At 37.0% G+C, this 13,628-nt stretch overlaps 1 protein-coding gene and 1 long non-coding RNA gene across 2 annotated transcripts; one reads left to right on the top strand and one right to left on the bottom strand.

Annotated features, from left to right (window-relative positions):
- The first annotated feature begins 1,681 nt into the window (after positions 1-1,681).
- LOC132058000 (secreted RxLR effector protein 161-like) lies at positions 1,682-2,023 on the top strand. The gene has a single exon (XM_059450571.1). The coding sequence runs from the start codon at positions 1,682-1,684 to the stop codon at positions 2,021-2,023; it is 342 nt and encodes a 113-aa protein (XP_059306554.1).
- Positions 2,024-3,433: 1,410 nt separating this feature from the next.
- LOC132057304 (uncharacterized) lies at positions 3,434-5,379 on the bottom strand. Its single transcript, XR_009415126.1, has 2 exons — positions 5,092-5,379; positions 3,434-3,630 (listed from the first exon to the last, which is right to left on the bottom strand). It is a non-coding gene; the product is annotated as an uncharacterized LOC132057304 (long non-coding RNA).
- Between the last annotated feature and the right edge of the window lie 8,249 nt (positions 5,380-13,628).

Here is a 13,628-nt window from a genome sequence, read left to right as displayed (position 1 = left end):
TGGTAGAGACCCCAGTAAATGCTCAACAATTGACCTCTTTAAGGCCTTTAAGCACAACCTGTTGTATCTTTCCCATTTAGCATATTCATTTTTCTCTTTGTCATTACTTTCCTCAGTTGGTTCTGCCGGTGCATCTTTTACAATAACCATATCCATTGAGAAAAGCTATCTTGACATCCATCTGGTAGAGCTCGAGGTCAAAATGAGCCACCAGTGCCATGATAATTCTGAAAGCATCTTTAGTAGACATGGGTGAAAAAGTCTCATTGTAATCAATGCCTTCTTTCTTAGTAAAGCCCTTTGTTACCAAATGGGCTTTAAATCTTTCAATATTTCCATGACTGTCTTTCTTTATTTTATAAACCCATATACAACTGATCGGTTTGTTACCTTGAGGCAACTCAAATATCTCCCAAACACCATTATCATACATGGATTTCATTTCATCATTCATGGCATCTAGCCATTTATCTGATTCATGACTGTTAACAGCTTGTTTAAAAGTCACCGGATCCTCAATTTGACCAATATCATAATCAGCTTCACCAAGATATACTTGATAATCACTAGAAATAGCGGACCTCCTATATCTTTGTGATCTTCGAAGTCGAATCTTTGAAACTTCAAAAAGTGTTTTATCAGCTTGAACATTCCTTTTTTCTACCGCCATGGGAGCAAGATCATGTGCACTACTACTGCTCCCCCTGGCTCATTAGACCGAGAATTATTTCTTTCAAAGAAAGTCTAACTCCGAAAATTTAGCCGTACGAGATTCAAAAATTCTAGTTCGCCGAGAGGGGCAATAGAACCAATAGCCTTTGGAATGGTCTGGATATCCCATGAAATAACAACGAACAGTCCTTAGATCAGTCTTCTTCAGCAGCGGATCAAAGATTTTAGCTACCACAGGACAACCCCAACCCCGAAAATGATTCAGACTTGGTTTCTGCCAGTCCACAATTCAAATGGTGTTTTAGAAACAACCTTACTCGGAACCCGATTTAGAATATAAGCAGCAGTTTTTATGGCCTCGCCCCACAGAAATTCGGGCATATTGATCCGACTTATCATACTTCTTTTTCATATCTATCAAAGTGCGATTACGTCTCTCTGCCACACTACTCTTCTTAGAATCTACAAGCATAGTAACTTAACCAATAATTCCATTTTCTCAATGGAAACTTAACTTAGGAAATTTACATGAAACAACCTGAGGGTTTCGTTGAAAGTGGAACGGAGCACCTAGTGTGCAAATTGAATAAGTTTATTTATGGCTTGAAGCAAGCTTCTCGTCAATGGTATCTCAAGTTTGATAGTGTTGTGTCATCGTTTGGTTTCGTGAAAAATAAATTTGATGAATGCGTCTATCTGAAAATCAGTGGGACCAGATTCATTTTTCTTGTACTGTACGTGGATGACATTCTGCTCACTAGTAGTGATCACGGATTGCTATATGAAACCAAAAAATTCTTATCAAGAAATTTTGAGTTGAAAGATCTTGGGGAAGCTTCTTTTGTACTCGGCATAGAGATTATTCATGACAAATCTCGCAATATTCTTGGGTCATCTCAGAAGTCTTATGTTGATCGGGTTCTTTCCAGATTTAATATGCAATCTTGTAAGGCTAACGATATACCAGTAGTTAAAGGAGATAAATTAAGCAAGGTGTAATGCCCCAAAAATGAATTGGAGAGAAAAGCTGGCAGACATTCCTTATGCTAGTGCAGTGGGCAGTTTGATGTATGCACAAGTGTGTACTAGACCTGACATAGTTTTTGCTGTGAATGTCCTTGGTAGGTACTTATCTGATCCTGGTCATGACCATTGGGTTGCAGCCAAGAAGGTCATGAGATATCTTCCGAAGATTAAAGACCACATGTTGATATATCGAAAGGTTCACAGTCTTGAAGTTGTTGGTTATTCAGACGCTGATTTTGACGGGTGCACAGATGATCATAAATCCACTTCTGGTTACGTTTTCACACTTGCTGGTGGTGCCATATCTTGGAAAAGCGTTAAGTAGACGTTGGTCACATCTTCTACGATGTATGCTGAGTTCGTAGCTTGTTATTGTGTGTCTATGCAAGCTGTTTGGCTTCGAAGTTTTATTGGAGAACTCAAAGTTGTCGACTTGATTCAGAGACCCATTGTGATGTTTTGTGACAACAGTGTAGCTGTATTCTTTTCCAAAAATAATAAACTGAGTAGTGGCACCAAACACATGCAAATTAAGTTCTTGAGAGTCAGGGATTTGGTAAGGCAAGGAGACATTGTTATACAAAATATTAGGACAGACGCAATGCTAGCTGATCCACTAACTAAGAGTCTCAGACCCATTAACTTTAAACGTCATATAACTAATATGGGTGTGTTAGAGTCTTTTGATTCTTTGAGTTAGTGGGAGTCTGTAATAATTTGTTATTGTGAATTTTTTATTTTATGAAATAAAATGTGCATTACTTTCATAGGTTGTGTTATGATGAGCATCATTATTGTTCACATTATTGATTAGTCACATCATGCTATCTTGAGGTGAAACTAGTTCACCCAAGAGGTAATTCAGATGTGCAATGATTTGCAACGTTAGTTGCTCTATATTTTGGATGCGATCATACCAGCACTAGCGCACCGGATTCCATCAAAACTCCGAAATTAAGCGTGCTTGAGGGAGAGTACTACTAGGATGAGTGACTCCCTGGGGAGTCCTCGTGAATGTTAAAAAATGGGCTTACATTATTTAAAACATTTTCTTTATATTTTAACTATTTCGGATTATATGGTAGTCCATAAATGTGTGTCCAATTATAGTGTGATAATTGGTATTAGGTCGTGCACTTTATGTGCTGGTGGGTCTAATAAGGCGGTGAGTGTATGCTTAATCCAATAAGGCCCACAATGAATGCCATTAGGATTTCAACATTGCAGCTAGGTTCCTCCTCTAACCCTACATATAAGGCACCTCTTGACTCTTCTGTGTTATCACTTTAGAGATAAAAAAAAAAAAAATAGGTGTGAGATTGCTCTCCCATTGACGCCGTCTTACATAGAAGGGTAGTAGGGAGGAAGACCTAAGTGTCTTAAGGCCCAAGAAAAATTGAACAAACGGCACGCCAAATAGATTGAATTTCTTGAAACTTTTCCAGTCCATTTTGCTATTCATTATGGCTCAAATAGATACGCCGTTCTATCATATTAATCTCTTATAATTTTGTGTCCAAACATGATATTGAAATTATCGTGTTAAGTATCTTACTGGTTCAACAAGATTCAACAATCTAGTATGTACGCATTCTGCGAGACACCACAATATACAATACAAAGTATAGTTTCACTCTTACGAATACAAAATCAAGAAACAGGGTACAAGAAAATATAAAGGAAGCTCTCTAGGATAGACTATACTCTTTAAATAAAGGGTTCCATTCATTCTTACTTTTTCTTTTAGCCTGTATCCAACAAGAGCTTGGAGGAGCCATAATAAAGCATTTTGAATAATTAATTAATCACCATCGACCCCTTCTTCTTCCAAAGAGGTAACAAATAATGGCTAGTATGATCAATACCAATATAGCCAAAGGCAACGATATCACTAGTACATGCATCTTCTAGTTCTACAATTCTCTCTGCCTCCTGCATTGACACAAAAACAAAATTAATAAACAATTTTCTTTTAATTAATCAACAAATCAATTGTAAGATAGATCTCAAATTCATTCATATTACTAGTATTAAAATCATTATGTTTGTCTACTCAACAATTCTTACTAAAGTGACATTTTATCATAACTATATCAGTCATCACACAGCTATCACCCAGCCTCTACAACCAATTACTTTCATTGTCAGCCAACATCGCCAGCTGGCGTAAACCACTGTGGCTAACAATTAGCACTAACTACAACCACAAGTGACTAGCCATCACCATCAATCACCTCCAATATCATAGCCACCACCACTAACTAATAACCTCTACTATTGATTGTCACTACCATTAAACACATGTACCACCAACCACTACCATCAATCGTTCTCACCAACTTATATCGTGCAATTACCATCTCCACCCTCCAACCACTACAACATTTTTTAGTCTCAGTAAAAAATTTATGCTATAAAACATGATTTTCTCATCTCATTCCCACGAACCAGTTCACTGGGACAATGAACCAGCTCATCGAGAAAATGCATGAAAAGCGGATTCTCATTTAAACATTGGGAAACTTGATAATTTTTTGTGTGAAAAATTACTATTTAGATTTTTCCTACCGACAGGGAATAGACACTAAACATTTTTTAGTGAAACATTGAAATTTTTTAAAAATTTCCTTCCGACATTCAATGGGAATAGGCACGAACATTTTTCAGTGGAAAAATAGTGATTTTTTTAGTAGTGAACCGTCACTGACAGTCACCTTTACTACCGCCCCAACATCACCTCTTAGCCCACCCATGCACAACCACAAACAGCTACCACTTATAAACATCATCACTAAGTACTATCCAGCTATATCACTAATTTATGTATTTCATCCAACAAATAATTATTAAAAAATCATGAATCAATATTTTCACAAATAATTCAGGACCATAACATAAATTATTCTTCTATCTAAATCACATATTCATTAATTTTCAAATAAAATAAATGTAAAGGCTAAAAATAATATTCTTAAATCATGAGATCTTAGAAACGAGATATAATTAAGGGACCATTTAAATTTGATCCGTTTTACAAATGAAATGTTATTCATTCACAAAACATCAATATTTGTTTAACCTTTTTTTGTCAAATAAAATAAAAATCCAAACACAACTTCACTTCTAACACCATTTTTCAACCTCAACTTTTTCAAATATCGTTCATGTGACCTACTAATAATCAAATATTTGTTCAAATTCATGTATCATATATATTTTTTTTTAAGTTGCAAAACTCCTCCCATCCATCCCCAAACGCCAAACCCAAGTCCAAATATCCGAGGTCAAGACACCTTTAAAAAAAACTTTTAATACTAAAAGAGAAAAGGATTAGAATTCTAAGAAAAGAGAAAGTTTAATTTTCCATAGACAAAAGAAAATAGGAATACATACCTTGTCTACCTAAAACTACTTTGAGTTGTGTTTTTCTTGTTGAATTTTTTTCCGACAGAAATAAATTCCAAAACTCACATAAACATGAAAGAGGAAATAAGAGTTTGAGAAGCTTTGAAGAAATAAAGGAGTGGTGGAGAGTCATAATAATATATAATGAATTTAAGAAAAATAAAGAAAGAAAAAGATAGGACTCCATGAAGTGACATGCAGACAAACACACGATGCTCTCAACTTTCTACGTGTATGCTCTTAAAGGAGGCTCCTTCTTTGTCACGACAACACCTAAACACCACATTACACTTCTTTTGCTTTCGTTTTAAATATTCGTCGACATACAATATTCGAGGGTAATTATAACTTGACTATGTATTCTGAGAAAAAAAATTATATTTTGTCTTTCGTTATACTTTTTAAATATATGATCTTTATCATTCAACTTGGACTCATATTACTCTGGACCGTTAATTTCCTTTGTTCCCACTTTTATTTCTTATATTGATATTATTTTTCTTCCGATTTAAGTCTAGTCAAATGAAATCCGACTCGCTAAACCAACCCAATTTACAAAATAAACCCGCGCAAAAATTGAGTACTGTGAGTTCCAATTTTCTATTTTGTTTCTTTGCAGTGATTCCCAGTGCTCTTGACATAACTATCATTATCCCCTGTGAAACTCAAGTTGTTCTCAAGGTATTGATGATTGATGAATTCAAATCAATTTACAATAGAAGTTCAAAGAAACACTGACATTGTCACTTAGATTAAAATTGGGAGAAAATAATATTAACACAGGCGTCGTATAGCCTATAAAGGCAGGGACAAGGGGAATTAACGGTTCAAGAATAAATATGAGCCTTTTTAAAAAATAAATAAATATGAGCCTAAAATTGTAACACCTCATACCTCCTAATTAAATTACGCTCATGATTCGAGACTTAGAAACTAAGACGGGAAGTGGTTGGCCTTGGAACGGTAAAAGTACATTTTACGTCAATATGTACGGCCCGTACATTTATGTACGGCACGTACTCCTTGGACGTACCTCCCATGAGAGAAAACAGAATCACTGGAATTTGGCATTCCAAGTACGGCCTGAATATACGGGTCGTACATTATTGTACGGGCCGTACTTCTTGGCAGTACAATTTATACGGGATGTACTTTAAAGTACGGGCTGTACTTCATCACGTACCTCACAGAATAAAAATCATGGTTTCTGAAATTTGACACATGAGGTACGCCCAGATTGTATGGGACGTAAAATATTGTACGGGCGTACATTGTGCCCGTACTTTCCCCGCTTCAGCAAATAGTATAAATTCGGGACTTCAGTTTTTAATTCCACTTTTCATATTCTCAAGCCCTAGCATGAAGTTTTTCTCCTCCTACCATCAAGATACACTAAGGTAAGCCTATTCCAAGCCTTTCAAGTGAATTCTAACACGTGTCCATGATTTCTAAACAAGAATCCACTGTTCCTAACCTAGGGTTTTCAAGAAAACTCATCTAAGGGATTCATGATTAAGGCTTTTGGATTCTTCTCCAAGTTCAGACCATTAGTTATAAGTTTTGGAGCATTAACAGGTATGTAGGGTTTCTATCCACGTGTGGAAACATCATTGTCCTTCTCCACGCCACGTTCTTCCATGATTATACGAAAGTTTACTAAAACTAAGGTTCTAGACGAGTTCATGATAACCCTAAGTACCTGTACTATGATATACCATGTTTGTATGATTAATTCGTTATTGTGTTCTTAATATTCCATTCCAGTTATTGAGAATCTGTTTGTAATTCATGAAAACCCATATTTTGCATTCCATGGGTTCTTAAATACAAGATATGAACTTTTATGTTTATTTTCATGAACTTCTACATGCTTCCATGTTTTCATACAAGTTATGTACTACATATCTATCTTTATGTTACAATACAATCACGAATCATGTTTATATAAGTCATGGGCTATTAAGACAATTATATCCATGTTCATGTTTTGGGAGTTGTACAGACTACCGAGAAGGTTTAATACCTGAAACTACGTATGCCAGTGTAGGATAAGGATCGCTCAACCCAATTAGGACGATTCCTTCATGTTTACCCATTGCGGGTTATTGGATCCATTCATGTCATGTTCATGTCTTGTACCCCGGCAAGGTATGAGATGACTTAGCTGATGGGGCAAAGATCAGACGCCACGTGCTCACGTGGTGGTTCCATGTCGGTTATACTAAGGCTCTCCCACGTAAAATGTTTTACTCATGTTATATATATATACTCGTATTATATGCTCGGCTTATATATATTTAGTTTTAGTTTCAGTTCTTCTATTTCATGTGTCATGCTTATTTCATTCAGTTGCTTTACATACCAATACAATTCGAATGTACTGACGTCCCCTTTTATTTGCCTGGGGCTTATATTTCATGATGCAGATTTATAGGACGACGGATCAGCTGGTTAGGACTTCGCACGTACCAGCTATTAGTGAGCCCTATCTCATTCGGGTTTTATCTTTATTTATTTATTGTCAGTTATGCAGTAATGCTATACCGGGGGCCTTGTCCCAGTAAATAGTTTAGCAGTCAGACTCATGTCAGAGGCTTCATAGACAAGACTAGTTTAGTTAAGTCATGTCAGATATTCAGAGTCGTATAGCTAGTATTGGCTCAGTATTTATCATTTAATTTCAAACTTTGATTACTTAACTTATGCTTCATTCTCACCATGCATGTTATATTATATTCCGTATCAATACATGCCCTATGTTGATTCAGCAAGCCATGTGCTTCGCTCGGTCACATGTAGCAAGGCATAGAGTGTCGTGTTACGCCCAGGCCATGGTTCGGGGAGTGACAAAGCTTGGTATCAGAGCCTAGGTTCAAGTGTCTTAGGGAGTCTATGAAACAGTGTTCGGTGGGGTCACTTTTATGTGTGTGTGGCGCCCATACATATAAAAAGTTGACCATGAAGACATCTAGGATTGTCTCACTTCATTCATACTCTAGCTCGTGCAGTTAGAACTATGCTTTCAGGAATCCTTCTAACTCATGCGTATTACGTATTTCAAACAATGCATGTGAAAAGCAAGTACTCCAGAAGGACGTCAACTACTAGCCAAAGGGCTACTGCTAAGGACTCTCAGACTCAGAAAGTTCACACCGAGGCTCAGGGGCTTGCACCAGATGCAGTGCCCCCGAATGAAACCCCAGGTACAGAAGGGCTTGTGGAGGTCCATCCTACAGTTACTCCGTAGCCCAGTGCTACTAACATGGATGTTAGGGAGCTATCCAGCTGCTCACCGAAATTGTTGCTAACTAGGCTCAACATCAGGAAACGACTCCTAGCACAGGTTCTAGTGGAGAGCCGGACAATTCTAGGACCAAGGAATTCCTGAATATGAAGCCTCCAGTGTTCACAGGGTCTCTTAAGGCGGAGGATCCGCAAAACTTCATCTATGGGCTTCTGAAAGTCTTTCGTGTTATGCATGCTATCGAGACAGAGGCAGCAGAGTTGGGAGCTTATTAGTTGCAGGATGTTGCTCATATTTGGTATGAGACGTTGGAACGATCTCGCGGGGAAGATGCATCCCCAACAACTTAGGATGAGTTTGTAGATGATTTCATTGACCACTTCCAGCCGATTGAGGTCAGAAAGGGGAAGGCCTACGAATTTGAGACTTAGGCAGAATGGTATGAGTGTGAATGAGTATTATCTCAAGTTTGTTTCCTTAGCTAAGTATGCACAGTATATGGTCTCTGATATGAGGGCCTTAGTTAGGCGATTTGTGTTGGGCCTTATACCCCCACTTACATGGTGATGCAAATATTGCTGCTCAGAATGGGACGATGACTATCACCAAGATGATCACTTTTGTTCAGGGTATTGAGGACAAAATGAAAGAGGAAGAAGCTCTTCAGAAAGAGAAACACAGAGAGTTTAATAAAAGAGCTAAGTCTACAGGTAACTTCAGTTATGGGGGAGGTGGAGGCAGGAAATTCTTCAAGAACATATCATCAGGACTAGCTCCATCTGCAGCCAGTGCCTCAGCCCCAAAGTTAAAAAATGATCAGAAGAGACAGAATTTTGAGGCCAACTTACCCTTATTCTCAGGCTAGTGTCGGTAAGAAGACTTATGATAATCCAATCTGCAGCAAGTGTGGTAAGAGACACCCAGGGGAGTGTCGCATGGGTATGGATATATGCCATTGGTGTGGCCAGCGAGGCTATTTTCAGAGGGACTGTCCATTAGCGGGACAGGGTACCGATGATAGCGTGATTCAGTCCACTAATTCAGCAGCTCCTCGAAATTCTAAAGCCTAGTCAAGCCATGGTGCAGCTAAGTCTGGCAATGCAGGCGAAGGTCGAAACCGCTTGTATGCTTTAGCAGGTCGTCAGGATACCGAGGCATGTGCGGATGTTGTCACAGGTACACTAACAGTTTTCACTTCGACGTTTATACCCTTATTGACCCAGGATCCACCCTATCTTATGTAACCCCATTTATTGCTAAGAAATTTGGGATAGAATTATAAAAGTTACATGAACCCTTTGAAGTGTCCACTCCAGTTGGATATTCAGTTATAGCTAGACGTATTTATAGGGGTTGGCCAATTTTAGTCTATCACTGCATAACCATGGCCGACTTAGCAGAGTTGGAAATGGTAGGCTTTGATGTAATCATGGGTATGGATTGGTTAGATTCATGTTAAAACACAGTGGGTTGAAGAACCAAAATAGTAAGATTTGAATTTCTTAATGAACCAGTTATAGAATGGAAAGGTAATTCAGTAGTACCCAGGGGTAGATTTATTTTCTATCTTAAAGCCAGAAAAATAATTTCCAATGGGTATATCTATCACTTAGTTCGAGTCAGGGATACAGATACCCAGACCCCAACTCTCCGGTCCGTATAGGCTGTTAATGAGTTTCTAGAAGTCTTTCCAGAAGATCTTCCTAGAGTTCCTCCCGACAGGGAGATAGACTTTGGAATTGATCTACTTTAAACACTGAGCCGATATCCATTCCGCCATACAGAATGGCTCCAGCAGAGTTAAAAGAGTTAAAAGCCCAGTTAAAAGATTTTCTTGACAAGGGATTTATTAGGCCAAGTGTCTCACCTTGGGGTGTGCCAGTTTTGTTTATCTGAAAGAAATATGGTTCCTTATGCATGTGTATTGACTACTGCTAGTTGAACAAAGTCACCATTAAGAACAGATACCCTCTTCCCAGAATAGATGATTTATTTGACCAAATTTAGGGTGTCCAGTATTATTCCAAGATTGACCTCAGATAAGGATACCATCTGTTAAAGGTTAAGGAAGTTGATATTCAGAAGACAACTTTCAGAACTCATTGTGGTCATTTCGAGTTTCTTGTCATGTCATTTGGGTTGATAAATGCACCAGCTGCTTTCATGGACCTTATGAATAGGGTCTTCAAGATGCATCTTGATTTATTCGTCATTGTGTTTATTGATGATATTTTAGTGTATTCCCATAGTGATATTGAATATGCAGAACATCTCAGAATAGTGTTGCAAATGCTTCAGGATCGTGAGTTGTATGCAAAAAATTTCAAGTGTGAATTTTGGCTCAAGTCAGTGGCGTTTCTGGGCCACGTGATTTCAGGTGAAGGTGTGAAAGTTAATTCTCGTAAGATTGATGCCGTAAAGAATTAGCCCAGACCCACCCCAGTTTCAGATATAAGAAGTTTCTTGGGTCTGGCAGGCTATTACAGACATTTTGTAGAGGGATTTTCCTCTATCTCAGCTCCATTGACTAATTTAACACAGAAAAAGGTCAAATTTCAATGGTCAGATGCGTGTAAGCAAAGCTTCGAAGAGTTGAAAAAAAGGTTGACTTCTGCTCCAGTTCTGACACTACGAGAGGGAACCAAAGAGTTCGTAGTTTATTGTGATGCTTCGGGAATCGGTCTTGGATGTGTCTTAATACAGTATGGTAAGGTTGTAGCTTATGCATCCCGTCAGCTTATGGCTAGAAAAGAATTATCCGACTCATGACTTGGAATTGACAACTGTGGTTTTTGCACTTAGTAAATGACGTCATTATTTGTATGGAGTGTGTTGATATTTTCACCGATCATAAAAGCCTGCAGTATGTTTTCAAGCAAAGAGAGTTGAACCTCAGGCAGAGGAGGTGGCTCGAATTGCTTAAAGACTATGATGTGGATATTCTCTATCATTCAGAGAACGCGAATGTTGTAGCCGATGCTCTTAGTCGGCGTTTTATGGGAAGTTTAGCTCACATTTAGGCAGATAAGAGAATTATGACCAAGGAAGTGCACCACTTAGCTAACCTAGGAGTTCGACTCTTGGACTCCAAAGATGGTGGAGTTGTTGTTAAGAACAGAGCTTATTCCTCCCTAGTGGCCGAAGTGAAGGAGAAACAGTTTAGTGATCCCTACTTATTGCAGCTGAAAGGGGGGATTCACAAACATAAGAAAACGGCTTTCGAACAAAGGGGAGATGATGGTACCTTGAGGTACAAAGGCAGGCTATGTGTTCCAAATGTTGATGAGCTTAGAGAATGAATTATGTTAGAAGCTCACAATTCCAGGTATTCCATCCACCCAGGTTCTACGAAGATGTATCATGACCTTAAGGAAATTTATTGATGGAATGATATGAAGAAGAATGTATCAGATTTTGTAGCTAAGTGTCCCAATTGTCAGCAAGTGAAAGCCGAGCACCAGAGGCCTGGTGGTTGGCCCTGAATATTGATATTCCTGTTTGAAAATGGGAGATGATAAACACGGAATTTATAATAGTTCTTGACGAGACCAATGTGCATAGGTATTTTCTGCTCGTACTCTGTCAAATTATAGTAAAGTTTAAGATATCGTCCCACAGAGATTGGAACCACCTAGGCTACAGATTTGTATTATTTTTGTTACTATTTGAGAGGATCAAACTGATGAAAAGAGAGTTGTTCAAAAGTATTGAAAATTATAATAATAAAATAAGAAATATTTTTGGATTTTTCTAATAAAAGATAGAGGTTGGGATATTTTGAATCGGCAAGATAAAATTATTATAATAAAATCAAAAGTTTATTACTTATTTCTCCGTTTAAAGAATGATTGCTTATTTCTAATACAATCACTTCACATAACGACAATATGTTAATAGCACCACTCTCGCTTATACTATTAATTCATTGACAATTAATTAGTGACATTAAACAATAATTAATTAATAACACCTCTTTCGATTAGTGTAGTTAACCAATTAAAGTAATGGATTCAAACAAGAATTATCTTAGTTGAGTGCACCAAGTGAACAAAAGCCTCTTTCGATTAGCTTTTGTTAAATCAATAAACTTATTTGAGTCAATCCCTCCGTGAGAATTAGGACTGAAAGAAATAAGATAAAGATCATTTAAATCAATAACTTATTTGAGTTAATTCCTCCGCGAGAATTAGGACTAAAAGAAATAGGATAAAGATCATTTAAATCAATAAACTTGTTTAAGTCGTTCTCTTCTCCCGAATAAGAGATAAAATAACAAGATAAAGATTTTTGTAAAGAAATATAATTATATCCAATAATAGATATAATTAATATCAAATACCTTGGTGTATAAAGATGATAAAGAGAAAATCTCAACATAAGAAGATAATAAAATAAAAATATTTATTATAATAGCTTCATTAAGATTCATCTAGTATCCCAACCAAGGAAACTTACTCCATTATGGAGTAGAAAACTAAATACAAATAAAGACTAAGAGAATATTTTTTTTTTATTACAAGAAAGAGCCAAGAGAGACACCAACACTAGTTCTTGTGTCCTCTTCACTATTGGATGCAAAAAGGATCAAAGATTGGGTTTTTTTTCTTCTACAAAACATATGCCTATTTATAGGGCCACATGGGCACTGGTAGTGAATTGATCACGGTAATAAGTCCGGATCGAGGAAAAATCAAATTCATACTTGAATCCCACTAGCTCACCGAAAATTGCTAGAAGTCTTGGAGAGACATTGCAAGAGAAATTCAATATAATAATATTTCCTTGATGAGAAATTGGCATGGCAAATTATCATGCAATCTTGAGAAATTGGCATGGCAATTTATCATGAAATTTTGGTGAGAATTTGTCATAACTTTGTTTCTCTTGACTTTGTGTAGTCTTTGGTGAAGTTGTCACGGATGCATCCTCTTTACTTGGCTTTTAGTTCTTGCTTCTTCTTTTTTTCCATGTATTCTTTTTCTGCAAGATTTGTTAGAAAAGTGCGAGAATATGATATAAATTATTCATGTTTTATTTTTAAAATATTATATTTTTATATTGAAATTACATGAATAATTTATACCCATCAAATACCCCCACACTTGAATTTTTGCTCGTCCTCGAGGAAAGAATTTTGAAGGAATTTTTTTTTTTTTTGAAATTATGGCTACTCTCGTAAAATGGAAATTTAATCAAATAAAATCTATCATGCTTCCAAACTTTATAATTTCCATATTTATCAAACCTTCACTTTGTTTTTGCTTTTATTTTTGTTCGACAA

The sequence above is a fragment of the Lycium ferocissimum genome, chromosome 5 (genome assembly GCF_029784015.1).
Source record: "Lycium ferocissimum isolate CSIRO_LF1 chromosome 5, AGI_CSIRO_Lferr_CH_V1, whole genome shotgun sequence".
In the NCBI taxonomy this organism is placed as follows: Eukaryota; Viridiplantae; Streptophyta; class Magnoliopsida; order Solanales; family Solanaceae; genus Lycium; species Lycium ferocissimum.
This window is presented reverse-complemented; position numbering and strand designations above follow the sequence as displayed.